Source organism: Talpa occidentalis, unplaced genomic scaffold (assembly GCF_014898055.3).
Source record: "Talpa occidentalis isolate TD23 unplaced genomic scaffold, MPIMG_talOcc4v2.1, whole genome shotgun sequence".
Classification (NCBI taxonomy): Eukaryota; Metazoa; Chordata; class Mammalia; order Eulipotyphla; family Talpidae; genus Talpa; species Talpa occidentalis.
Window position 1 is genome coordinate 17,145,770 of NW_026555331.1, and position 27,643 is coordinate 17,173,412.

Sequence of the window (27,643 nt, forward strand, 5' to 3'; positions counted from 1 at the left end):
TATGCTTTCCATCACTGATCCCTGTGTATTGCACTTCATGGTCTGCTTGTTCACTTACACTGGCTTTGGGTTTGAGGTCCCTGCTTCCTTTATTCATGAGCTGAGATGAAGTTTTAGATGATTCTCTTGGAGTCAGCTGGCCAGGCAGTAATTGAGAACTAAACTATGTTACGGACACTATCTGGGAGGGACAGAAGAAAGAAATGGTGGGATCTAGGTAAGAAAAAGAGGGTTGAATGGAAACTTCTAAGTGAAGGACTGGTCACAGTACAGTTTTGCCATGTTTTTCCCCTCAGTTTTTTCTTTCCCTGCATATGATAGAAGAATATTTTAGGGTAGAAATGTTAGGTGGGTGATAGGTTAACCATTCAGGGTAAGAAAGGAAGAGTGGCAGGAGCATTTTTCTTCATTACTTTATTCCTTCCTATCTCCTCAGGAAAGGAAGTTGGAATAGGGAGAAAGGGCTGTATGGGAGTATGGAGACATAGAGATGGGCCCATCCCATGGTGATGGGCTGAGCGTGTCATGTCCTCTCCTCTCCCATCCCTGTGGCTCTTGTCCAGCCCTGTAAAGGCTGAAGGAGTTGTGGTGATAAAGGAGGGGGACAGGGTGAGGAGCAGAGGGAAATCCCTAGTGGTATCTGTGGGGAGAAGGAGGAGAGTTCCTGCAATATTACATAACACCTTCTTGCATAAGTCAGAAAAGTACTATTCTGGAGCATAAAATCCTTTAAAACAAAACAAAAAAAGCCCTGAGAATGCCAGAGTTCTTTCTATTGGAACTAATATGAAAAACAGCCTTTGATTTTATTTTAATTTTTATATAATTTGGACTTTATCTTTTTACAGTGCTATAAAGAGTCCAAAATACAGACTTGATATTTTCCCTTTAAAAACTAGAGATTTTGTGTTAAAGTTTAAACATATTTTGAATGAATTTAGTAGAATAAGCAGATTACATACTGTTATGAGTACTTTTATCAGGTAAGCTGAAAAACTTTCATATTAGACTTCTGTTAAGTACGTCTTTGTTTTGCATTTCTTAAATTGACTGCAGGCAATTCCTATCCATAGTATATTTTATCATGACTCCAGGAAAGATTTTGTATTGGAGGGAACAACAAAACAGAACATCTGTTATATAACAGATGCTATAACATATAGATCATATAACATGAAGTAGGAAAATTATGATGTGAGTTATATTTATCTCCGTTTTCGGGTAGATCTGCTATTTACAATGAGACATATATTTCAGGTTACTGTAAAGACTTTCATTAGCTTAAAACTGAGTGGTACCTAACCATAAGCAGGCCCCAAATTACCTGGCATCTTGTAAACTTTGGAAATGATATGTGAAATCATGTGTCTGTGCCAGGTGGATGGCAATATTTTCATTTTTCTCAGTAGAGATTATGTCGATCATCTCACAATGCTAAGGGAAAATAAACTCACTCATGTGCCCCTACTCGACATGGAAGGAAACTACATTTTTTAATCACCTTGGATTAGACCTGGTAAAAATTATTTAGGAAAGATAGAAAATAAGCAGACAAAAAATATATATTGTCTGAAATAAAAACAGGGAATAACAGTTGTTGGTGGTGATAGAGTAACATTAGGTTTTATCAGATGTTATGTTGTTATAAATAGTATTTAACAAATATTTATATGTAATATATGTCTTTGTACATATGTATGAATACATTTGTGGGGTAAATTTCTAGAAACGTACTTTCTAAAACAAAGAATGTGGTCATTTAGCTTTTTTATGTGTAGTGCCAAATTGACTTCTCTTTTTTAAAAAATGCTGCATTATGGAAACTATAAAATCGGCACAAACTAGTATTCTGGATACCCACCTAGCCGTTGTTACCTTCAACAATGATCAGATCATGGCCAGTCTTGTGGAATCTATACCTTTATCCATCTCCACCTTTCTGAATTATTTTGAAACAAATCCTATGTATCATTTTATTCCTAAATAATGTAGTATGCAGCTCTCTATTAAGTTTTAAAATATTGTAACCACAGTAATATTTTTATACTTGTGAATTTTTTTTTCAAATCATTAATTGCCCAGTCACTATTTAAATTTCAGTTGACTCATAAATGTCATTATTTTAATTTTTAACAATATCTTTGAATCAGTGTCCATATAAGGACCTCACATTGTAATTGACATACATCCTTTGTGTCATTTTTCATTTCCAGTCCATCTTTTTTTCTTTCCCTTCTCCCCCCCCACACTTTGCAATATCTGTTGAAGAAACCAGGGTTTTGGTTTATAGTTTAAGGCCTGTATTTTTCTAATTGAATGTGATAAAATTAACATGTTAGAGTCCTCTGTTTTCCACAAATCTGTAGTTGTATCTAGAAACTTAATTAGATTCAGATTTATAGTCAGTGGCATGTCCTTCCCTCTGAAAGCACAGAGTGTCTGGATGACTTCCTTTACGAGGTTAGCCGCCAGGATGTTCAAGACCTAGATCCATTAATTCACAAAGGAGCTGCAAGATGGTGATACTCATCTTTCCATTTTTCTTTATAAGCTGGATTATTTAAAACTAAATCCCCCCTCATCTACTATTATCCAATGGTAGAGATCATATAGGAAAAGAAAGATAAAGGCTTAATTTTCTTTATTAATAATTTATAAAATAATTAGTTGGCTAACTAGCATCCTCCAGTGGTGATCACTCAGTGCCAGTCTACCACAGTTAATATCCTCATCACTATTCAAGTTATCCCGTCTTAGGACAGCAAGAACTTCTTAAATGGATACTTGAGTCCATTTGAGGAGACTTTAACTTCCTTACTATAATACCAGATGTTTTATGCTCACCTTGTAAATATTCTGCCCAAACCCGCAATCAGTTATTTGTTCTAATACCATTATCCTTGGAACTAGCTAATATATTGTCTTAATAGACTTCAGGCAAATCAAGAAAAATGTAAGATGTAGAATCAGTTATATCTTTAATATAAAGTGTAAGGCCACTAGACAGGAGGTTGGATTTACTTTAGAAGTGAGTGTTAAGTATTGCTTTGAAGAGAATACTCCAAAGTACAGTCATTTGTTCATTTGTACTTTGTTGGTAAGTACATATGTTTCCAATATAATTATTGGCTTTTCTGCAAGCCAAGTAGTTTGGCAGGTGTTTAGGATTAGACGATGAACCTTCTCTCTGAAGAAAGGGACTTCAAACTTCTAAAATAATCTCAGACAGCCAATTGAAAATCTTCAGAGTTTGCTGATGTAGACTGAATAAATAATGAGATGGGGCTGAAGGATTTGTTCTTGAGGCTTTAAAGTCTCATTATTTCTCATCACCTGGCTATGTATTCTGTTATGTGTGGATCTATTTTTCCATATTTATAAAATTGGGATCATATCATATAATTAAAAATCTAAACCAAAATCATCTAGTGGCATATTTGACTAATACTGTAAATCAGGTCTCTCTCAAAAGTGTTCTCTTTCTGAAGAGTATCTGGACACCAATAATTACAAAAGATACCAGTCACAAAATTTAAGTTCTTTAATTTTTACACTACCAGTGTTAACTTTACCGAAAAGTCATGAATTTGAAGTATGTGATTATTAGTGAAGAGAAGTATGAAAAATCTGTGAGGACAGGAACTTTACTGACTTGTAGAATGCTGGAATGAGGCCTGATACAATGGAAGTATTACTCAATCGAAACCTCTTGAATGAGTGATTCAAAATAGTTTTTGTGCTTTACTCTACCTTCAAAACTTTGACCATCAAATTGTATTTAATTGGATTAAGTTCGCCCGACATCCTATTTAAAAAGAAACACCTTTATGTAATTCTGTTATGTTAATTCATTAATTTAGCAATTAATGAATTGCTAAGCAGCAGAGGTGGGGGTGTGTGTAGTGAGTGAGAGAGACTGTATGAATCCCAGGATTACAAAAATGAAAAAGACAAACTCCCTGATCTCAAGAAGCTCTTTTTCTCATGAGGAGACCCGAAGGTGTACAAGAGGATGCCCCTTGCTCTGTGCAGATGGGCAGGGGTTACTCTGAAGTCAGGTGCTCTGGGTTTGTAGCTCAGATCCTTCAGTACCACCTTGGGCAAGTCAGTTAATTTCTCTGTGCCAGAATTCTCTCATCTGTCTTATATTGTGGGCACATGAAAGAGTTGATGCTTTGAGGGTAGTTTAAAGATAATTTTCCAAATAAATGCCATTTGAGTTGAATTTTAAACTGTTAAAGAGTCTAGAAGTTTTTTTCTTTCTCTTCTCTCTCTGTTAGGGTACAGTTTAAATTGTCTTGGGAAAAGTTAGCTTCTGATTCCCTCAACTAATTTAAGTCTCCTGGGTTGCTTGTGTTTCAGCACAGTTTTGTCTTTTTATTATACAGGTGTACTTAGTTGTTTTCTTCTTTGCTAGTGTGTAAGCTCTGGAAGATTGAGATGTATCCAGTTCATCACTGTCTTCCCCAGTCCCCCTATAGTTTCTGATGTTTGTTAAATGAATGTGTGATTCAGACAAGAAATAAGGGAAGGGCATTCCAAACATAGGAAATAGTATTTGCAAATGGCGCAGTTATGAAAGGGCCAGCTGAGAGTGTGTAGAAGGAACAGAAAAAGGTAATTCTGGGAAAGAGAGTCCAGGACAGGCTGCCAATAAAATTAATGCTGAAAAATGATTTTTGGAAACCATCTGTGATGATGCCTGTTTCATCAAAATCACGGTTAAGGAGCTGGCTTGGTTTAAAACTAGTGGTGAGAATTAACAAAAAAGAAAAGAAACTGCGTTGAAGTCTATTTTAATGAAAAGCCCCTGTTTTTTAAGCTAGTTTGGATTAAGAAGAAATATTTTTTTCAGATATGACTGCCAAGTCCAAGGAATTTGGCTTTTATTCTGTTGGTGAAACCAACTGAGTTTTTAAGCAGATGATTACAATCAGCTTTGTTTTTAGAAGACCACTATGTAGCAGCGTTTCCCGTCCTGAACATTATTGGCAATTTGGGCGCAATTTGTCGTAGAAGTCTGTCCTGTGTATTACATGATGTTTGACAGCATCTGGAGCCTCTACCCATGGGATACCAGTAAGCTTCCTTCCTCAATCCCACCTCCAGTTGTGACCGATAAAAATCTCTCCAGATGTTGCCAAATAGCCCGGCATGGGGGAGGTTGTGAAGTGCTGCTCTGCAGCTATGTTGTAAAGTGTGGATTCGAGTATAAGGTACTTGAGGCAAAGAAAACAGTTCACAGGAGACTAGTACTGTAATCCAATGGGGAGAAGTGGTCTGAATTAATGTATTTGGAGAGGATATGGGTATAGATTTAAGATACTGTATGTGAGAGTCAACAAGTTTTAATAACTAACCAAATCTAGAAGGGAGAGCTTCTGAGGAGATTCTTAGGACCCTTGGCATACAGTAATATTAAAAAAATTCTCAGGGTATGGCCCAAGAATTATAAGGTGTGGAGGAAGCAAGAAATTCTTGTACACCGGTGTCTGAGAACTGCTGTTATGGATTCCTAGCCTGACAGCATGTTATAGAAGGAAAGAACCTTCAGAGACATTTGATCCATTTTAAGGTGAGAAAAAGAGGTAAAGCTATGTCTGCTGAGTTCACTTACAGTTCACTTGCCCATATAGTGCCAAAAATTGTTTTAAGTAACTATAGAGATTTGGATTTTTCACTAGGTATCATTCTCGGTAGCTAAGGTAATAAGTTTATGTGTGTATTAGTGGGTCTCTAGATGGCATATATAAATACTGCCATTATTCTCTCTAAACCTTAGGGCAGAACTGTAGTTCATGGGTCTATGTTTTCATTGACCAGGGGATTCTTACTGTATAACACACACACATAATAATCATTATTGTTGCTTTGTTGTACTTTAATAAACAATATTTTTTAGAAGATGATTGGTAACACTGGTTTATGTCATCATTTGTATAGAGTATAAGGAACTCAAGTTTTCAACTTCCTGGTGCCACAATCCTGAAAATTTTCCCTCTGTCACTAGTTGGATATCTTATTTAGCTACTCCCATTCCTAATAATTCCCATGAAAGTGGTAAGCACTTAGGAATCCCTCCTTTCCATGCTGTCATCAGCTCCCTCTTACTTTCCTTTCACTTTTCCTTGTTATCAACAGGAATTCATGTGGGTGTTTTTAATCTTGAAGGTAAAGAACAGTCACCTTTGGAGATGAGTATGCATCCAGCTGCAGCAGCTCCACTCTCAGCGTTTACTAAGGAATCTACGTCCTCCAAACACAGTGACCACCACCACCACCATCACCATGAGCACAAGAAAAAGAAGAAGAAGCACAAACATAAGCACAAGCACAAGCACAAGCATGATAGTAAAGACAAGGACAAGGAGCCTTTCACCTTCTCTAGCCCCGCCAGCGGCAGGTCTATTCGCTCTCCTTCTCTTTCAGACTGAGAAGGGGCACAAGGAGACCTGTCACTCAGTGTCCACAAGAACATACGTAACTAAAGCTTTGTTCTCTGTGAAGAGTGATAAAAGGAAAAACGAAACAATTACCTCTCACAGAAATTCAGAATCCTTCTAAACATTTGATTTACATTATTTATACTGTTGAGATCTAATAAGAAAAATGTGTTTTAAAGTTCTAAATAAACCATTTCATCCCATTTCCTCCTTGAAACACACCCACACAGTGCAGACTTCTTTCCATAAAGGCCTCATACCCATTGGCAGTCCCCATTCATATCATGGTCTCCATGTGTACTGCCAAAGTCAATTATGTTTTAAAACCTTTGATGGATGTTATGCGGCAAAGTGATGTTTTAAACAGAAGCTACTGCCAAATCTGTGGTGAAACCACTATTTCCAGTGAGATATTGTATAACACCATTTGGAACTACTGAAAAGGACAGAGGCTTTTCTAGAGGAATCTTCTCTGTTGCACTGTTTTTGATGTTAACCGTTAAACTTAGCATCAGAATTTATGAACAAGAATACATGGTATTTTCTTTTACCCTGAAATACTAACATTTTCAGAAACAACTCTAAAAAATATTTTTTGATACCAAGTTCAGCAATTATGATGTTGGAATTTAATAGAAATGTCAAATCTACAATTCTCAAATCAAGATGTTTAAATTGTAAGTTCTTTTTTATTAAGTGTGACTATGTTCAAACATAGAATATGTTTTGCTAAATCTGGACAATTAACACCCAACACATATTCTAAAATTACTTCTATATAAAAAAAATATGATACCTTAAAAAGGTGAGTTTATATACTGTTATTAACTTGAACACAGGTAGTTGGGCCCTTGTGTGAGTATACCAGAAGCATTTAAAAGTATGAAACATTTTAGTTTCATACTTAAATTGTTTGTATGTTTGTATTTTTAGTTCTGGATTTACTGTGCTTTATTTCTTGTTTGTCTGAAAGTGTTTTTCATACCTATTCTATTTTTTATCACTTTCCTTATCATTAAAAGCTTGGCAAAACACTTCTTCCCAGAATAGATATTTTAAGGGACTGTAATAATGTTGGACTTTTACTGGTTCCTTTTCTCTCTGCCCCCATTTACGATATTGTCATTCACCCTCTCTTCGTAGTATCCTGCTCAGCGACGATCTACGTAAAATTGTGATTCAGGGGCATTTTGGTGCTGTTCGGAGCAAGAGCCAATGTTAGAAGTTCCCTTAGAAGGAAACGTACTAGAGTGGAAGCATCTTGAGTGATTGCGGTAGAGCTCAGTCACACTGGGAGATGTGTTCACAATTGGGGTGCCTGGTAGCTGCAGTATTGTAATGTGTGAGGGAGCTACTGTGAGGCTGGCATATTCAGAGTTGCATTCTTGAAAGAAAAAAAAAAGCTTAGTTATGTTTATCTTATTTAATAAATGTTTTTAATTGGTTCTTCTGCCTTTGTATCTTTTGATATCTTTTCTTACTTATTTCTGCGTGTGCTTATATAAAATGAACTTAATTCGCCAAGTTTGTAAAAAAGCCATGTGAATAAGTGGGACTTGAGCTGACTTCAATTCTAATGAAGTAGGCAGAAATGGGGTGAAGTTCTCTCAGCAGGAGAAACAGTATTTCCAAAGTAATGGGGGAAGCACCCCATATTCAGGAACAGGAAAGCGCAGTCGGCCTGGAGTTTACAGGAAAGGCAATGTTATGAGACACAGACATATGTGGCAGTTAAATCCTAGTTGAGTGTTGGCACTAAAATTTTTTTGGGGAAATGGAATAATTTATACTGTAGTGTGCAATGATACTATATCTGGAATCCCCAACTTTGAAAACAGTAAGGATACATTTCAGTAACTGTTAGTGTTGTAGGCGACAGTAACAATTATTAGAGTTAATGTGTGCTGGCAGCTGTTCGTTATGTGTGTGTTTTCTGAGCTGGATATTTACACTTGATATTTCTTGTGAGAAACATTTTTTATGGTCTGCTTTCAGTTATTTAAGCTGATAGTTATGAGCAGACGGCAAAAATTATTTTTACCAGTATTTTTTTAAATCGCTAATTACATGCAAGCAATGTAAAGTCCTGGTTTCAGTCTCCTCTGTTGTCTTCCCTGGAGACAGTCGCTGTGGCCAGTGTGACATGTATCTTCCCAGAGCTAGTCTGTACATATGTTACACCATATATACTTTTTTTTCACAAATGGTAATTATAAAAATTTATTTTTGTATAGTTTACCTTTTTTGACACTACATTTTGTGTCGTACAAAGGTCTTATTCCATGATTATAAAAGAATTCATTTTTTTCCCCACTGGTTTTAAAGTTTCATGTTTCAGGTTTATATCCTTTATCCAACTAGAATCCATCTGGAATTTATTTTTGATAGACAGTAGGAGGTAGAATCCATTTTTTTTTCCCTTCCAAAATGCTACTCTACCCCATGTATTTAAAAGTCCTTTTCTCTGTCTAGATTTCAAGTGTTAGATACTAAATTTCCTTAGATATTTGAGTCCATTTCATGACTTTGAAATGTAATTGACTTTGTAATTGCTAGTTCCCGCTATGTGCAGTATTGTATCTCTATGATGGGTTTTGATGTGTTAGGCCTAGTTTCGCTAACATTTCTGGCTATTCCACTCGGCTATTTTATTTTTTTCAGGAAAACTCACTCCTGGTGTATTTCTGTAGGTTTTGACAAATGCTTGGTGTTGTGTTTCCATCACCACAGTTCATACCCCCAGGACTTCTCCAGCTGCCCCTTTGTAGTCAACTCTCCCACCACTCAACTCTCTTGTACTGATTGACTTTTCCATTGCTATAATTTTGCTTTTTGTGGATTTATTTTTCTATATAAATAGAGTCAGTCTTAGAGTCAGTCTTTCCCGTATCTCCCTAAAATGGTTTTTGTAGTTGGTTGTATGTTAAATCAAGAGTTGGACTGGATATCTTGGTGTTAATCTTTTCTATGAGAGGTGTCTATATTACTATAACTGCATTATAAATTGCTTTTTTGTTTTGTATTCTATAGATGGTGCCTTTTCATTCTAAGTTTTTTTAAAATTTATGCTGATCTTGTGCTGAGCTGTTGCATTAAACAGATGCTCCATAGAAATAGAGCATCTATACCTTAAGAAACCTACCTCCACCTCTTTATATTGGGGAGTGTCATTTTCTTAGACCTCAATTCAAATGCTAATCTTCTGACCTGCCCTCACTGGCACACCTGGAAATACTGTTTAATCAGCTATCTGCATGTCCTTTGGCTGAGTCAAGCTGACAAAATTAACCATCAGAGAAACATTACCAAATTCTCATTGTTTGTAACTTTTTTTTTATTTTATTGTGGTAACCCTGGTTTACAACACTGTACAAGTTACAGCATTGCAGCTTCACATTTTTAATGCATTTCTTGGGTTTCACTTGAAAGTAATTGTATCTTAAAATGATGGTGATTTTATTACCTCTGTTCTAATTTTTTACACTTTTAATTTTGTAACTTCCGTTGCCTGACTTCTTGTTCAGTTTGCCTGAGAGCTGTGGTGATGGGCGTCCTCTCTGTGTCTTCTGCTCCCTGATTTCCTCTGCATTTGGCAGCCCTTCTGGTGTTCTGTGTTTGTGTTTCAAATTTCCTAGAACTTGAAGTTTACAGCTTTTGTTTCTTCTTCTTATTTCATTTGTGTGATTCTTCAAGAGAGACAAGTTACCACGAAAGTCTTATAAACTCCTTAAAAAGACATTTTGATCAAAGTATTCATTGTTACATTGAAATCCTCTGGAAAAGAGCTGAAAGCTGCTTTAGTTCTCCCCTCCTCCTTTCCTAACCCATCTCTTGTGTTTTCAGCTTCTCTGAAGAAATGAAATTTCTTCATATGAAATGTGCTCCAGTCCAAGGAGAATTGTCTTTCAAAGCTCTTGACCTTTCAGTGTGGGCTGGACTGAGTCACTTTCAAGGAATAGAGCATAAAAGGAAAAAAACAAAAAAGTACAGTTAAGAAAACTGACAGAGGGGGAGGTAGAGAGAAAATGGAAGGGAGGGAGAGAGAGGACGGGAAGAAAGCCAGAAGACTGCCTTAGATCTGGTCACCGGGGATACCCCATGTTAATATCACGCCCTCAATATGAAGTGATGAGAAGGGCCCTTCACCCCCGGGATGGCTTCTCTATAGGTCTAAAAACTCTTAATCCCTGTCTGTCCAGTCTACGTGAGAGGGAAAGATCAGACAAACCCAAACTGAGGGACACTGTAAAATACCTGACCTCCTCAAAGTTATTAATTACTCCTCAAAGTTATTAATTATGAAAACTGAGAGGTGGCTAGGAGGAGAGTGTCCCAACCAAAGGAGACCGAGGAGGCCTGACAGCAGTGCGCTGGGTTTTCCTGGCTTGGATCTTGCAACAGACATTAGTGGGAAAAACTTGTGAAATCCAAATACATTCTGGAGTTAATGTACCAGTGTTGGTTTTTCAGTTTTGACAAATGTGCCATGGTAATGTTTGTTGTAACCAGTAGGGAAAATGGTGACGGGTAGATGAGAATACTTGCTAAGGAGGAAAATTTGCTGATTTTGAAAAGGACTGTAATCCTTCTAAGCTACAAAGTAGCTTTTGATCACTTCTATAGCCTGACCTGTTTACTTCTTGCAGAAATAAAAAAAATTAATTTTTCTCATCTCATGATTTTACAAGAAATGTGTGCACTTAATGGAGGAATATTTGGAAAGAGGTCAAAGGGAGTGATGATAATGACCCAAGGATCAAAAAGTATAAAACCTTGTGAGGAAAAGTATAAAAGAATATTCTCTGAAGAGAAGAAAGGGGTTGAGAGGCTAGCCTTAATTTTTTTTAAGTCTCCAACTAGATTCTGTAAGCAAATGAAGAATATGTGATCGGGTACAGTTGGGGGACTACCTCGTCCCTGAGTTTTACTGTGACCATCACTCACCTACCACAAGTACTTACTGGACTCTGGCTTACTGGACTTTTGCCTATTACCTCTGTTAAAGTCAAGGAACACTTCTTGATATTTTGGAAAATTCTATTCCATATGTTTTTCCATTTGATTTTCAATGTTAGTATTGTACTTACATGTAGATATTTTATCACCAAAATATGACTTTCTCAACCAGTTTTAGAAAATGTGTCACTTAATATTCAAGCCTTTTGTTCAGTGAAAATTATTGAGAACCTCACATCATACTGGAGTACTGACATTTAAAGTTTCTTAACAAGCAGTGGTTCATGTTACTTTTTAACTCAGTAATATCTACATGATTTAAACACAGTAATTGAATGCCTATAAAGCCAGCACTACTTCTTTTTTCTAAAATCTGTTTCTCTTGGTTTAACTCAGAATCTCAAATTTTTGATTCACATTATTTTAAAAATTTGAGTGCCTATATGTAATGTATATATATATTTATAAATGTATGTTAGTACATATGCAGTTTAGTTTTAGGGTAAAATGTTTGTTTTTAATCCATGCTGACAATCTTTGTTCATTTGCTATATCATTTATATTAAAGTTATATAGTTTACATAGTTGGTTTTGTATCTATCATATTCACTATAAAATATATACAAGAAAGGATAGGATAAAGATGAAATAAATTATAAATGTTCTGCAATTCATGATAGCTTCATACTGTCATAGATTCCTTTTTTTTTTTCTGTCATAGATTCTTAATGTCTTAAAGCCCAATATAAATTTAGTTCATATTTGTCAATCCACATTTCACATTAATAATTTTTTTTCTCTGATGTGACTAGGAGGTAATAAAAACTACCTATGAGTATGCGTTAGCTAATTTAGTCTTAACAACAACCATATGAGATAGGCATTATGATTATAATGAAGAAATGAAGGCATAAAGTGTTAAGCCAAAGGTCACATGGCTTATAACAGCATTTGGATTCAAACTTAGCTTGGCTCCAGTTATCTGTGCGACTTGCACTGTCTGGTGTAGAAGCCATTAGCCACATATGGCTAAGGAAATTGAAATTACTTTTTTTTTCAGAAAGCATTTAGTATCTCATTTGCACTAGATAGATTTCAAGCTTGATAACCCTGTGTGGCTAGTGATTCCCATATTGGACAGATTCAATCTAGAGCGTTTCCATCATTGCTCTAGATAATTATTTTTTTATGTTTTTTATCTTGCCCTGGGGCTTTGGCAGAACGCATGCTGTGAAATAAGCATTGGCTTAGTTCTCTTTCAGTTGTTGGCTTATGCTTGCGTGATTGGCGTTCAATCCAGTTTGGTTTTTTTTGTTTTTTTTTGTTTTTTTTTGTAGGACTGTCTCAAAGACATTTGTCTGCTTGTGGTATTTGTTCTAATTAAAACCAGATAATATGACCATAAGTCCATTTAACTGGACACATACATGACCTTCTCCTTCTGTCAAATTACAGAAACGAATGAGAACACCTCTGGCCCTAACCCCTTGATACTGAAATACCTCCCATGTTATCTGACAGAATCATGTGAAAATCTCAGAATCTGTTTATATGTAGGTAAATATAAGGGGAGGTTCTTTTAAAAAAAAATTAACAGCTTTATCGAGATCTAACTCATCCAAAGAAGAATAAAGTGGCTTTTATATCTCACCTCCATGTGCAACCAACACCAGTCCACTTTAGACCATTTTTATCATTTCAGAACACCGAACCCTTTAGTTCTCACCCTCTTCTCATTTCTCCTCCATCCCAAACAATCACAAATACACTTTCCTTCTCTAGGTTTCCCATAAGCACAGCCTCTAACGTAGCCTCCCTGGACCTCTGGCTCGCCCCCTGGAGCACACAAGCACCCTACTTGGAAGGTCCCTATTCTAGATCTTTGACCTTTACATTCCTGACCTGTTTATCCCTTTTCTTCAATGCCTTGCCTTTTTTTTTTTTTTTTTTTTTTTAATCATTGTTCCTTTGTCTTCCTCTTTGCAAAGGAATAAGCAAACCTTCCGTTTAGAGATCAGCAGGACTGTGGCTCAGCAGGGGAACTGAAATCTTAACGGGACACAGATGTTTACTATGTGGGATACAGGGCCAGAGGAGACAATAAATGAAAGGATAAATATGAGTGCTTCAAAGTTGCTTTCTTTGATTCTCTTTTAAAACAAAACGTTGCTTCCTTGACAAGATAAAAATCCTTAACATGTTTTGCAAACACATTTTCTGCTTTTAATGCCACATTTTCTGTTTGATTTATTATCTCACTAGAACACTTTTCCACCATGTAATTATTTGAATTTATTTTATAATGTGATAAGCTGTGATACTTCTGTTTTTTTTTAATGTGTGTGAAATAACAACAGAGTGACTGTAATTTCATTTGTAAATGTTTTTCAAATAGCTGTGTACATAGTGTTTAAAAATGAAACGTGACAGGGAACCAGTAGAAGTCATTACCTTTTCAGACTCCTGGGCTTCATGGGAGCACGCTCGGGCAACAGAGTGATTTTGTGCAAGACTGTCCCAATCAGCAGACATTTAACACTCTGGGCCTGGACCCCCAAACAGGCCCAGTCTTTGGCACAATCATAAATTGCTTATTTATCTTCAAACTCCCCCAGAAGTGGGTACTGCTGAGACTTTCTTCCAGACTCTCCTTCCTACCTGGCAACTTGCAGGAGAGAAGATTACTAAAACTCTCTACTTACAATGGGATAAAAATTCCCCAAAATGACACGAAGTTTTATTGTTCCTAAACACAGCTCCCGCTGTTGAACATCTGCTGTACCTGGCACTGCACTACAAACTTTATGCAGTTTTCATGTTCATACTTGCTGTAGAATGTCAGCATCCTCATTTATAAAATGAGAAAACCATTAAGTGCATAATATGATGAAGATTTATCACCCAATAATTATTCAGTATATTCTAGGCACATAGAATATACTTAATGGAGATAAACTGTCGAGCAAGATAGACACAGGCACAATGTTTGCCCTCAACGAACTAAGTGAAAATATCCACACTTTTACCCAGGTCTGTCATTTCTCGAACTACCTCCTATTTCGACAATGACCTCTAACCAAATTATTTTCTTGAAGAAAATCTAGTCAAATGAACTATAGCTGATGAGCTTTAAATATATTAAGAAGATACCCAGGACGATGCAGTAAGTCATCTGATCTCCCTCCCCCTAAGAAGCTGAAGCTTGTGTGTACGCAGCCCCAGAAGAGTTAAGTAGCACCAGGCACAACCTGCAGGGCGATAAATGAGCATCAGCCTGCTCCGCTCCGCCTTGGAAAGTTTTTCTTTCCTGCAGCGTGCTTTCCTGCCCAAGCAGAGATACCTCCTCTGACACATGAGTTTTTAGCATTATAATCAACCAACCTCCCTCCTTCCTCTCCACCTTCCCACCCTCCCTTACTTCCACAATATCTTTGAGTGCCCACTATGTGTCCTTGTCCTGGGCTGTAATAGCGTAGTCTATAGACAGTGCCTGTCCTCAAGGATCACACCACGCAGAAGGGATCATTTTCCGTTGATCTGTGACTTCTAGCCCGCTCGCATCATTGATTAGTGCTCTTGCTATGATGGTATTTGGAACATAGATCAAAATAACAATGCTGTGCTTTCTATAGTCATGTCCTTATTTTGATTGATTATGACAGTGCCCAGCTTGTATATGTGGTTTTGTACAGAGCAGCTTTGCGTCACGTATACTATTTTATCTGCCGTCTCAAGCATGGAGAAGTAGGTTCTATTGAGCTTGTTCTTTCAAGAGGGTTAACCCGTTGCTTGTAGCTGATTTTCTGTGTGTTGTGCCTGTAGATATTAGGAGTACAGTAAAGAAAGAAAGAGGAAAGGGCTCAGCAACTTGGGTGGGTCAAAAGGCTTGAAAAATTTTATTATTTAACTTTTACCCCAAAAACATGTTCCCTGGGTGCATGAAGTCCTTCCCAATCGATTATGAGTCACTCAGGGTGGAGGTCAAGTCATTATCCTGCTTATGATGCTGATTCTCCCTTAACCATGTAGTGACACTAAGTCACTCACTTTTTACAGAGTTGAGTATGAAAGCAGAAGGTGATTTTAACATGATTGTGGAGCGATCACAGTTCTGGAAAGCAAGAAGCCTGGGTTCTGTGTTTCAATTTCATGCATGTGTTGTGTTATGGCCTCAAATAAATCACCCAACATCCTTGAAAAATGAGGCAGGATAAGTTTGTCTCAAAGTTTCTTACCAGCTGCCAAACCCCTGTGATTATTCTCTTACCTCTAGACAGCAAAATAGGTTGAGAAGGTTGTGAGAAAATCGACTCAAAGATAAAGTCCTTATTTCAGTTCTAAAATATAGACAGTCATTATTTGAATTCTCTAGGAAGAGTTTATCTTACCCTCAGACAACTATGTGCTCAGGGTAGATGCACAGGACATCATGGAGTTAGATATGTGAAAAGGAAGGTTTTCAATTGACTGGGTTGTTCTTAATTTTTTTCCTTATCTCTTTCCCTTCTTTTTAAGCAGCTCACAATGAATGATGTGAGCTATGATTGCTTTTCAGACCTTGAATGGACTTCGCAATCATCGAGCCAAGTCAACAACTATCATTGGATGCCTGCTGAGTGCAAGATTTTAGGAAACAGGACTCCTAGTTCAAGGGGGCTAGGTCCTTTTAGTAGAGTTACAACAAGTGTGTAAGCAGCAGCAGCAGGAACTTGAATTTGTAGTCTAAAAGATGAATGAGACTTCGCAATCATCGAGCCAAGTCAACAACTATCATTGGATGCCTGCTGAGTGCAAGATTTTAGGAAACAGGACTCCTAGTTCAAGGGGGCTAGGTCCTTTTAGTAGAGTTACAACAAGTGTGTAAGCAGCAGCAGCAGGAACTTGAATTTGTAGTCTAAAAGATGAATGAGATTCTCTAAAGCAGGTTGAGAGGAGCAGGAGAAGCCAGCTACAGATATGCTCTCAAAATCTGCAATGGCAAGATTTAATTGAATGCATCCTGAAACTCTTGGAACCTGCTGGTAATCCTCTACAACGGAGCCCTCTTGGCCCTGAATCCAGAGTCCAGAAAGTCTACCCAGAGCTGAGGGGATGGACGCAGGATTGGCCTCTATGTCCATGTGCTGGTCTGTCCACATCAAGTGAGAAAAACTGGAGCAAGGGAAGAAGATTATATTAAAGTTCATTCCATTTAAATGACTGCCTTTGGGGCCTCCCTGGTGATGCAAAGGGTTAAGTCTCAGCACTTTGAAGCTATTGGCAGCCCCGGCCAGGGAGCTACCCACAAGGTGCAGCAGACCTCTCCTGTCCCGCCTGCTGCTCCCCTCAGCAGTGTATTTCAGTAGATCCACCTGTTTTGTTCCCCACTCTGTATCTGGTGAATTCTCTCACCCCCCACACCTCTGGCCTATACCCCAGTTCTTGTAGCATAAATTAAAAAAAGTAAAAAAAAAAAAAAAAAGTACTGCCTTTTTTATTGAATTATTTATTCTTATTAAAGTATCATTGGTTTACAACACCGAACCATATGATTCAGAGGTATAGGACCACACCTCTTCAGATGGAGGTGTACTGCCTTTTTGAAAGAAAACCAAAAAAAGCAGTGCTTTTTTACTTTGATAATAAGTCTGTCCTTACTATCAATAGTTGCTTGGTGTTAAAAAGCCTTTATTTGAAGATGAAATCTTGCCATTTGTGACAACATGGATGGAACTGGAGGAGATTATGCTAAGAGAAAGAAATCAAAAGGAAAAAGACAAATACTGGATGATTTCACTCATATGTGGGCTGTAGAGAATCAAATCAATGGTGTAGACCAAACTAAACCAGACCAAATCCCAGAAATAGGACTGCAGAACTATGTCTCCTTAGGATGAGGTGGGGGAGTAGGAAGCAAAGGGGGGACAGGGGTCCAATTGGCCAAGGTGGAAAATCATGGGATGGGGTCCTTGGTGGTAGATGTGGTAACATACATCTGAGGAGGTGTGACCCTAAACCCCTAAATCATATACAATGTTGTGAACCAGCATTGCCGCCATGTAAAATAAAATATTTTTTAAAGTCTTTTCTGGAATTTATGACAGTGGCAGGTGTTGATTAGCTGGTTGATTGTTGTGATGATCATCATTTTAATCTTCTTCCTTGGTAAGGTCAAACTCTCCAAATCTAGCAACCACCCCATCAGTGCTTGGCAGATGTAGCCTGGGTCTTCATGGACCCTCTGCTCCTTCACCTTCTGGGAGAGAGTCAAGTCAGTAACACTCTGCTCATTTTATGGGTGAGCAAACAGACTTGGAAGCATATGTTCTCCATTTTCTATTAATGTCATACAGGTTTTGTCCTGCCATTGATTAAAAATCTGCTGTCCAGACACCTCTGTACACAGTAATTATCTGCATCAACTTATTATACATGAGATCACCAGACTTCACATGTTCCTTACACCTTGCAGATGGGGAATCAAGTCCTTTTATGTGGTGGGAGAGGTACCGTTCTTTAAATATTGTGGTTTAAATTAGTTACGGTAAGTTTTTTAAGTGAAAAATAGACATGTCTATTTTCCTAGCCAAAGCTTCTAACATCTTTTGAATATCTTGCTTTGAGGGGACACTTCCCACATCAGGTTTTGATTCACATGCAGTTATTTTCCATTCTGAGAGGAGCCAACTGTTATCCTAAAAGGTCAGTGTTTGGTTTCCATGCTTAATCAAACAATCAAGCTTCACAGCTATTTTTCTGTTAAATACAGAGCTTTCTGTTAAATACAGATGTTCTCCTGCATCCTAGGTGGTTGCCTGGTGATTCAGAAGACTTGGCACAAGAGCTGGCTACTTCTTTTTCCACTGATTCCTGCAGGGGCTGCCGCTGAAGCATCCCTTCGCATATCTGTGAAGAAGAAAAAAGGGAGTGAATCTGATTGACAACGCTAGTCACTGATGTAATTTGAATTCAGACCCTGCAAAGCTCACTTCCTACCTGAGATCTTAACCGCGTATCTTGTGGTATTTGGAGGGGAGAAATGAATTATATAAGTGAGTTTAGTTGGTACTCGGCATGTAGTACATACTCATTAAAATCTTAAGGTCTTCCTCACAACCACAGCAACATGTTAGGGTTTAACACGACTCTGGTTTTGATTCTCATGTAGGTATTTTCCATGATGAGAGCAACCAACTTTTATCAGAAAAGGTTGGTGGTGGTTTTCTCTGCTTAATTGAATAGTCCAGCTTCACAACTCTTGTATGCTTATTAAGTGAGTGAATGAAAAATTTTCTTAAAGAAAATTTCCTAAGTGGGCCTCCCTGGTGGCGCAAGGGGTTGAGTCTCAGTACAATGAAGCTATCTGCAGCCAATGCAGCACGAGTTCTATCCCCGACCAGGGAGATGACCCACATGGTGCAGCAGACCTCTCCTGTCTCACTGCTGCTCCTCTCAGCAGTGTATTTCAGTAGATCTGTCCTGCTCCTCACTCTGTCTCTGGCGAATCCTCTCACCCCTCACACCTCTGGCCTACACCCCAGTGCTTGTATAAATAAGTAAAATAAATCTTTATTAAAAAAAAAAAAAGAAAGAAAGAAAATTCCCTAAGCACCACTTTTAGGAAGTTACTATATGCATTTGTGGTGAAGTGAAAATTTAAACCAATAAGGTTCAGTTGAAGCCTTTAGAAGTTAGACTGCCTGGGTTCAGATCTAGTCCCTACCACTGACTGATGAGCTGTGTGGCACTGGGCAAATGACCTAAGCGCTCAGCGTCTCTGTGGCTTTGTCTATAAGATGGAGACAATAATAATCCAAACTGCTTCATAATAACATTGTTAGGACTAGTTGAAACAATGCATTTAAAATGGCTTTTAAAAGGGCCCGCCCTATACACTCAACAAACATTAGCTTATATGATAATACTATATTCATTCACACATACCCTTCCGATAGTTGTTTCAATTAATGAAATGATATGGAAAACAGGATCCTCGTACAGTAGATGTAAAAATTTATTTATTTATTTATTTTTAAATAATAAATTTTATTTTTATATTCCCCCATACAATTGCAAATGCCCCATTCTGACCCCAATCCTTCCCCTCCCGCCCCCCCCCCCCAAAAAAGTGTCTCTGGTTCATAGTTTTTTGTTGATTTTGATTTTCACTTTCTTATATTCATTTTCCTGGTCCCTTATTTAAGTTTTCTAGATTCCTGCTATGAGTGAGACCATCCGGTATTTTTCTTTTTCTTTTTGGCTTATTTCGCTGAGCATGATCCCTTCCAGTGCCATCCATGTTGCTGCAAATTGCATGTGTTTATCTTTTTTGAATGCTGAGTAATATTCCATGGTATATATGGACCACATCTTCTTGATCCAGTCATCTATTTTTGGGCATTTGGGCTGTTTCCAAAGCTTAGCTATTGTAAACAGTGCTGCTATAAACATAGGGGTGCAGGTGTTCTTTGGAATTGATGTTTCTGTGTCCTTTGGGTAGATACCTAGGAGTGGAATTGCTGGATCATATGGAAGCTCTATGTTTAGTAGGTCCAGAAATCTCCACACAGCTCTCCATAGTGGTTGGACCAGTTTGCACTCCCACCAACAGTGCAGAAGAGTTCCTTTTTCTCCACACCCTCGCCAACATTTGTTGTTGCTAGTTTTTTTAATATGTGCCATTCTCACTGGTGTGAGATGGTATCTCATGGTGGTTTTGATTTGCATTTCCCTGATGACAAGTGATGTTGAACATTTTTTCATATGTCTGTTGGCCATTTGCATTTCCTCTTCAGAGAAGTTTCTTTTTAGCTCTTCTGCCCATTTTTGACTGGATTATTTTCTTTATTGTTGCTGAGTCTCATCAGCTCTTTGCAGATTTTTGTGATCAGTCCTTTATCATTAGTGTTGGGTGCAAAAATGTTCTCCCAGTTGGTGGGGTTTCTCTTTGTTTTTGTTATTGTCTCTTTTGCTGTGCAGAAGCTCTTTAATTTGATGTAGTCCCAGCTGTTTATCTTTGCCTTCACTATCACTGCTTTGGGTGATGTGTCTGTAAAGATGTCTTTGATGTGCAAATCCCGTAGTGTTTCGCCTATATTTCCTTCTATGTATTTTATGGTTTCAGGTCTTATGTCTAGTTCTTTAATCCATTTTGAGTTGATTTTTGTGTATGGTGTGAGGTAGTGGTCAAGCTTCATTCTTTTGCATGTAGCGACCCAGTTTTCCCAGCACCATTTATTGAACAAACTTTCTTTGCTCCAATGCATAGTCTTTGCTCCTTTGTCAAAGATTAGTTGACCATAAATCTGTGGGTTTATTTCTGGATTTTCTATTCGATTCCATTGGTCTGTATGTCTGTTCTTGTTCCAATACCATGCAGTTTTGATGATTATGGCTTTGTAGTATAGTTTGAAGTCTGGGAGTGTGATGCCTCCATTTCCTTCTTTTTTTTTCAGTAGAGCTTTGGCTATTGGGGGTTTTTGGTGATTCCATATGAATTTCATCAATAATTGTTCTATTTCTTTGAAGAATGACATTGAAATTTTGATTGGAATAGCATTGAATCTATATATTGCTTTTGGTAGGATGGCCATTTTAATAATGTTTATTCTTCCAATCCATGAGCAGGGGATGTCTTTCCATTTCTTTGTGTCTTCTTCTATTTCTTTTAACAGTGTTTTATAGTTTTCTTTGTATAGGTCCTTTACCTCTTTTGTTAGATTTATTACCAAATATTTGATTTTTTTTGTTTCGATAATAAAAGGGATGGTTTTTTTGATTTCTTCTTCTTCAGATTTGTTGTTTGTGTATAGGAAGGCTACTGACTTTTGCGTGTTGATTTTGTATCCTGCCACTTTACTGAATTGATTGATGAGTTGAATTAGTTTTTCTGTGGAGATTTTGGGGTTCTCTATGTATATTATCATATCATCTGCAAATAGTGATAGTTTGACTTCTTCTTTTCCTATTTGGATTCCTTGGATGTCTTTCTCTTGTCTTATTGCTCTGGCTAGGACTTCCAGTATTATATTGAAAAGCAGTGGTGAGAGTGGACAAGTAGATGTAAAAATTTAAATGTGGCTTCATAGGGACTTACCCATATTCAAACAGGACAGTGTCAGAATAAAAACCTGGCATTGTCAGCGTAGTAGCCCGTACCTGCATAAGCTTGTGGGGAACAGGGGAACTCCTGGGTTCTTCTTGGGCTGGTTGAATAGTCAAATCAACACCAGACAGATCGGTAGGAGGAAAAAACATTTAATTTCATATGTGTGGCGAACCCACATAGACCTAAGGGGTTTGAGAAGAGAAAGGTAAAGTGAGATCTAAAAGCTGTGTTAAATAGTAGGCTAGGGAGTCAGGAATGATACCAAGAATATTTGCTTGAGAGCAAAGTGAGGAAGGAACCATCCATTCATCCATGGAGGAACTTGCCGGTGGGGATGAGGGCTTGGAAAAGTCAAGTAAGTTAGAAGTCTTGGAATATTGATGGGAGATGTGTGTTGAGCTAACATTTTGAAATTTCACTCTCGATGCACTGTGGTTTAAAGGGGGACAAAGAGTGAAGCAGAAAGATCAATTAGTAGGCGAGAATTCAGGTGAGAAATGAAGGCAGGCTGGACCAGAGGGTCAGCACTGGCTTGCCAGATAAACGTCTGTGCAACAATAGAAATGGAAACCTGTCTTTGCCACTGTGTTAGGGTTGATTAAATAAATAAGCATAAGCCTCCATTTTCATTTGTGGATACTTTTGATTATCAAAAAAGGCTCTTGATGTCTCAAGGAATCAAAGTAGTCAAAGTATAATAGAACCTTAGAGAACATCTTTGCCAAAAGTTTTTAAATTATTCTCTCAAGAACTAAGGATCTCTGTGAAGGTAGCATGTCAGTAATTAAAAGGGACTAAAGAAAACCAGTAGAAGAGTCCTGATCTCTGTGTCAACATGAACAAGTGTCCCTTTATCTATTTTACTGATAGACTCTTTAAAATCTTTTTTTTTAAAGATTTATTTATGCATACAAGAACTGGCCAGAGGTGTGGGGGGTGAGAGGATTCACCAGAAACAGAGTGGGGAACAGAACAGGCAGATTGGGTGAAATACACTGCTGAGGGGAGCAGCAGGTGCAACAGGAGAGGTCCGCAGCACCATATGGGCAACTCTCTGGCCGGGGATTGAACTTGTGCTGCAGTGACTGTGGACAGCTTCACAGGTTGCATCTTAAGCCCCTGTGCCACTAGGGAGGCCTGAATCTTTAAAAGCTTTTGCTGAATTCATGAATCAGTCTTGACTCTGTTGTGTCAAGGTTCACACCCAGAATCCTTCTCACATAACATCCACTTATCTATGAATAACTGGTCAGAATGGGTCCTTTGGATGAGTAATGTTGGCCATTCCTCAAGTCAGCCTGGAGCTGGCATCTCATTGCAGAGCCATGGGGTATGCTCAGCACCTCTCGGACTTGACTAGTTTCTGCTCAGCACTCCACCCCACTCTCACCACTGCACAACTGACAGCCTTGTAGAGATCACAGAATGGTCAAGCTAGAGTGTTTAGGGTTGAAAATGCAAATGCCTTCAGAAGACAGATGGGCAGGGCCTCCTTGGTGGTGCAAGGGGTTAAGCACAGCACTGTGAAGATGTCTGCAGCCACTGTAGCATGAGTTTGATCCCCGGCCAGGGAGCTACCCACATGGCGCTGCAGACACTCCTTTCTCGCCCGCTGCTCCCTTCAGCAGTGTATTTCATCAGTCTGCCTGTTCTGTTCCCCGCTCTGTCTCTGGTGAATCCTCTCACCCCCTCCACACACACACACACACGCACACCCACACACACACACACTCCTCTGCCCTGTACCCCACTTCTTGTATGCATAAATAAATAAATCTTTAAAAAAAAAAGAAGGGGAAGAAGACAGACAGGCAAGAGGGCAAAGTAGAGCCTTAAGTGGGATGAGCTGTTGTTCAAGTTGAAACATTAAGAAATTTCTGGCAAATAATGACAAAGAAGGGAAAACCATTGCCAATGCCCACGGGCTCTTTTCTGGTCCTCTAGGATCTTGAGCTGTTGCAGCGTGCCCATTTTCCAGATGAACCTCACAGAGACACACTGACCTGGGATCTGGAGCAGGCTGGGAATATGAAGCTCAGATTTTGGAGTCAGCCTGGCCTGGTGTGTGTCCTGGCTGGCTGTGTGAACTTGGAACGAACAGCTTCCGTAAGCCTCCGTTTCCTCGTCTGTGCATGCACAGGAAGCACTTGGCTCGGGGCCTGGCACTTTAAGTGCTCCATAAATGTAGCTGTTTGTGTTGCGGTCTGTAGGGTCACTCAGGGCCAGCTTGGTGTAAAGCGGGGAGATTCCCCAGCCATCAGGCAGCTGGTCACTGCATGTGCATGCGCTGAGCAGGTACAGCTGCTGGCTCTCAGGGTCAGATGGCGTGGGGTGGAGAAAGGGAAAACCTGGGCAAGGGAATCATCAGATAAAGGGATGACTCATAGCAGGACACACTCTTCCTTTACCCCGATGTTGTTTCTGGGGTGCATCTGTTTCACTGTAAGCATGGCTCACTCTAAGCATGGGGACCCTTTGGGGAATGCTTTAAGGAAGTTGGAAGTTGATCTTTGCCTCGGGTTCCTCCAGCGCTGCCATGTGGTTGGGCACAGCCAGAGGCAAGCAGAGCCTGTGAGCAGGCAGCTCTGTCCCCAGGGAGCACAGTGCCCGGAAAAGGAGCACGCACTGCTGAATGGCTGTCAGGAGGGAACATTTTTCCATCCATTCAAATCTAGAGCAGATTTGAATGAATGCGCTGGAATTAAAAAGCCCTTCTGGCTCTGGCTGAATAGAGGTTGAAGTTTGCAAATGCAGTTTAAAGCATGTTGCCTGGATGGGTTTAATGCAGCAGTGTATCCTTCTATAGGGTGTTGACCACTTTATGCATATCTCTTGGCTGTTTGGGTGTAGTATGGTTTTGATTAAATTATGTTCCCAATTCTGTGGAAAGGGTTACCTGATATATCCACACAGTGGGCTTTCAGTGCCTGAAAGGAAATGCTTTTCTAACGTCCACTCATTCAGTTCAGGACGCTGGTACTTGTAAATTAATCACTTATAATTAAATGGGTTTTTATGAGCTTAAGGGAGGGCGACTGCATGGTGTAATGGAAGAGTATGGACGATGATGTCAGAGGACAAATTCCAGCTCTCTGTGTTGCAGGTGTGTGACTTCAACAAGTCACTCTCTCTTTCTTTCTGTCTTTGTTTCTCTCTTTGATCAAGGGGTATGATAACCACCTACTCAGGACAGGGCTCTTGGGAGATTCCAGGGCCTGTGAATGAGTGGAGGTTCTGAACCCGAGATTACCATCCGCTGTCCCTCAATGACCTTGAAGAGCAAAAATAACGAGTCACATTGGTATAGCCTGAATGTGCAAAGCAGGAGGCAGGTGTCTTCAATTCAGGAGGAGTGATCTTGAGTAGCTTTCATACCCCATGACAAGTGCCAGGAGACAAGTCCAACAGAGAATGGAGGATATCACCTTCACTGTCCAGGGCCTTCCAGTGATCAGTGATATTTGCATTGGAAAAGTGCAAAAAAATGTAAACCACAATGGAAATCAATAGGTGTTCTTGCCAAGCAAATCAGATCAGCTTTGGAAGGTAGAACTTGAGGTTGGAGGCAACTTTAGGGTGGACTTAATGTCTCCTGGGGAGCTTTGAGAATTCAGAAGGGGAACTTTGAGATTCTGAGCAGATGAGTAGAAAAGTCAAAGGGCCATGGGCCTCCCTGGTGGTGCAAGGGGTTAAGCACCGCACTATGAAGCAATCCGTAGCCTCTGCAGCACAAGTTCGATCCCCAGCCGGCCAGGGAGCAACCCACGTGGCGCAGCAGTGTACTTCATGGTTAACCTGCCTGTTCTGTTCCCCTCTCTCTCTCTGGTGAATCCTCCGCCCCCTGCCCCCCTGGCCACCCCCCCCATGCACATCTCTGGCCTGTACCCCAGCTCTTGTATGCATAAATAAATAAATCTTAAAAAAAAGAAAAAAGAAGGAAAAGTCAAAGGGTCAGACTCAGTGGCTCCCTTAGGGTCCCAGACACCCTTGGCTCCACACATCGACCCAGGCCTGCCCATCTTTGCTACTGGACGCGACTGCCTCAGTGCCCTGAGCTCAGGTGCTCCCTGCTGTGAGCTCAGCTGCCAGTTGTCTCCATCCTCGGTGGCTAAACTGCTCATCAGTCAATCGGGTGTCAACATTTTCTTTTGCATGTTTTTTTCTAAACCACCCACCCACCTTCTCATCCCTCTTATTAAAACATGAAACATTGCTGGGCAAGCTTTCCTGCTGTTCCCTCCTTCACAGGGTCCCAGGGCTGGTTTCCCATCACATAATTGAGGATGAGGGTGAGGACTTGGGCTGCTTAGTTTTATTTATTTACTTTTGTTATTTTTAAATTTTTTATTTTTATTTTTATTTTTTATTATTTTTTTTATAGAGGCATGCTTTTTATTTTATTTATTTTGTTTTGTTTGTTTGTTTGTTTCGTTTATACATGCACTGGGTACAGTCAGAAGCGCGGGAGGGTGAGAGAATTCACCAGAGCCAGAGCGGGGAGCAGAGCAGGCAGAAGGACCGAAGTACACTGCTGAGGGGAGCAGCGGGCGGCAGGAGAGGTCTGCGCGCCATGCGGGACCCTCCTCCGGTGGCCGGGGAGCAGCCGGGGATCGAACCGGCGCCGCAGAGGCCGCGGGCAGCTTCGCAACCCAGTGCTCAACCGCTGCGCCACAGGGGAGGCCCTATTTTTAAATTTTTTAAAGATTTTATTTATTTACATTTGCATAGAAGAACTGGGGTATAGGCCAGAAGTTCGTGGGTGAGAGGATTCACCAGAGACAGAGTGGGGAGCAGAGCAGGCGGATCTACTGATGTACTGCTGAGGGGAGCAGCGGGCAAGACAGGAGAGGTCTGCTGCACCATGTGGGTAGCTCCCCTGCTAGGGATCAAACTCAGGTCATTGAGGTGGGTCATCGTGGTGAAAGGGCTGAGACTTAACCTCTATGCCCCCATAGAGGCCATGCTAAGTTTTATTTTGTTATTATTATCTTTTAAGATTTATCTATTTATACAAGCACTGGGTAGAGTCAGAAGCGTGGGAGGGTGAGAGAATTCACCAGAGCCAGAGCAGGGAGCAGAACAGGCAGACCGATGCAGTACACTGCTGAGGGAAGCAGTGGGAGGCAGGAGAGGTCTGCACGCCATGTGGGACCCTCGCCCAGCGGCCGGGGATCGAACCGGCACTGCAGAGGCTGCGGGCAGCTTCGCAACCCAGCGCTCAACCGCTGCGCCACCGGGGAGGCCCCCCTGCTAAGTTTTAAAAGGAGGAGACAGATGCCTGAGATATTATCCTTTATCCTGAGACATCCCTCAGCACCAATACCCCATCCAACTTGTTCTTTTTTTTTTTTTACATTGTTGTTCATTGTTGTACAATATTTGATTTGTCCCCTCAGGTGTGGTGCCCCTAATTCTCCTGCCACCACATCACCTGCTAATGTCGCCATAGTCCATGTGCTTAGTCCCCAGCTGTATGCCTCAGATCTATGGTTTGCTTGCAAGTTTTGTCATTTTCTTGACCCTTTGTTTGGTTTCCCTATAGTCCGCCTATATATAAGTGAAACCATCAGGTATTTTTCTTTTTCCTTTTGACTTACTTCACTTAGCATAATCCCTTTCAGCTCCATTCATGTTGTCGCAAATGGCATGTTCTTAATAGATCAGGTGTTGCTGCTCCGGAATCAACCTCTCGGAGCAATATCTAGGAAGCTGCACAATTAGCAAAGTCTAGGCTATTGGCTCACAGTTTGGTCTGCTTGTCCCCACTCTGGTAGAGAGACCATGGGGATGAACATGAGCAGCCAGATAAAAGATAGCCAAAAAGGCATCATTCCCAATAGAAATAGACATCCTTCAATCCCAGTTGTGTCAGCAGAGTTGTAAGCACGTCAGGACCATTTTATTTGGAGTGGTAAGGAAGAGAGAAAAGGCATTTAGCAGCTTCTACAAGGTCATGGGTACGTGTCAAGCTCTTTCGAGTAAGCGAGCATTAAGGTTATCCCCATCTGCTGTGACTCAGAAACTCACTAAATCCCTTTCCAATTTTGTGGGGCTGTTTTGTGTATTGTTAAGTTCTGTGGCGACCTTGTGTTTTGTTTGGTTTTGGCAGAGCTGAAGGAAAACTATAATGGGATTATTTTCCATATTTTTACCATAA

At 39.7% G+C, this 27,643-nt stretch overlaps 1 protein-coding gene across 2 annotated transcripts in view; it reads left to right on the forward strand.

Annotated features, from left to right (window-relative positions):
• Window positions 1-11,831, forward strand: part of TAF2 (TATA-box binding protein associated factor 2) — a 66,725-nt gene extending 54,894 nt beyond the window's left edge. For both annotated transcript variants that reach the window (XM_037502279.2, XM_037502286.2), the window contains one exon: window positions 6,172-11,831. In XM_037502279.2, coding sequence (XP_037358176.1) covers window positions 6,172-6,434 — 263 coding nt within the window. In that variant the 3' untranslated portion in view covers window positions 6,435-11,831. The remainder of the gene's footprint in view (window positions 1-6,171) is intronic.
• The last annotated feature ends 15,812 nt before the right edge of the window (window positions 11,832-27,643 follow it).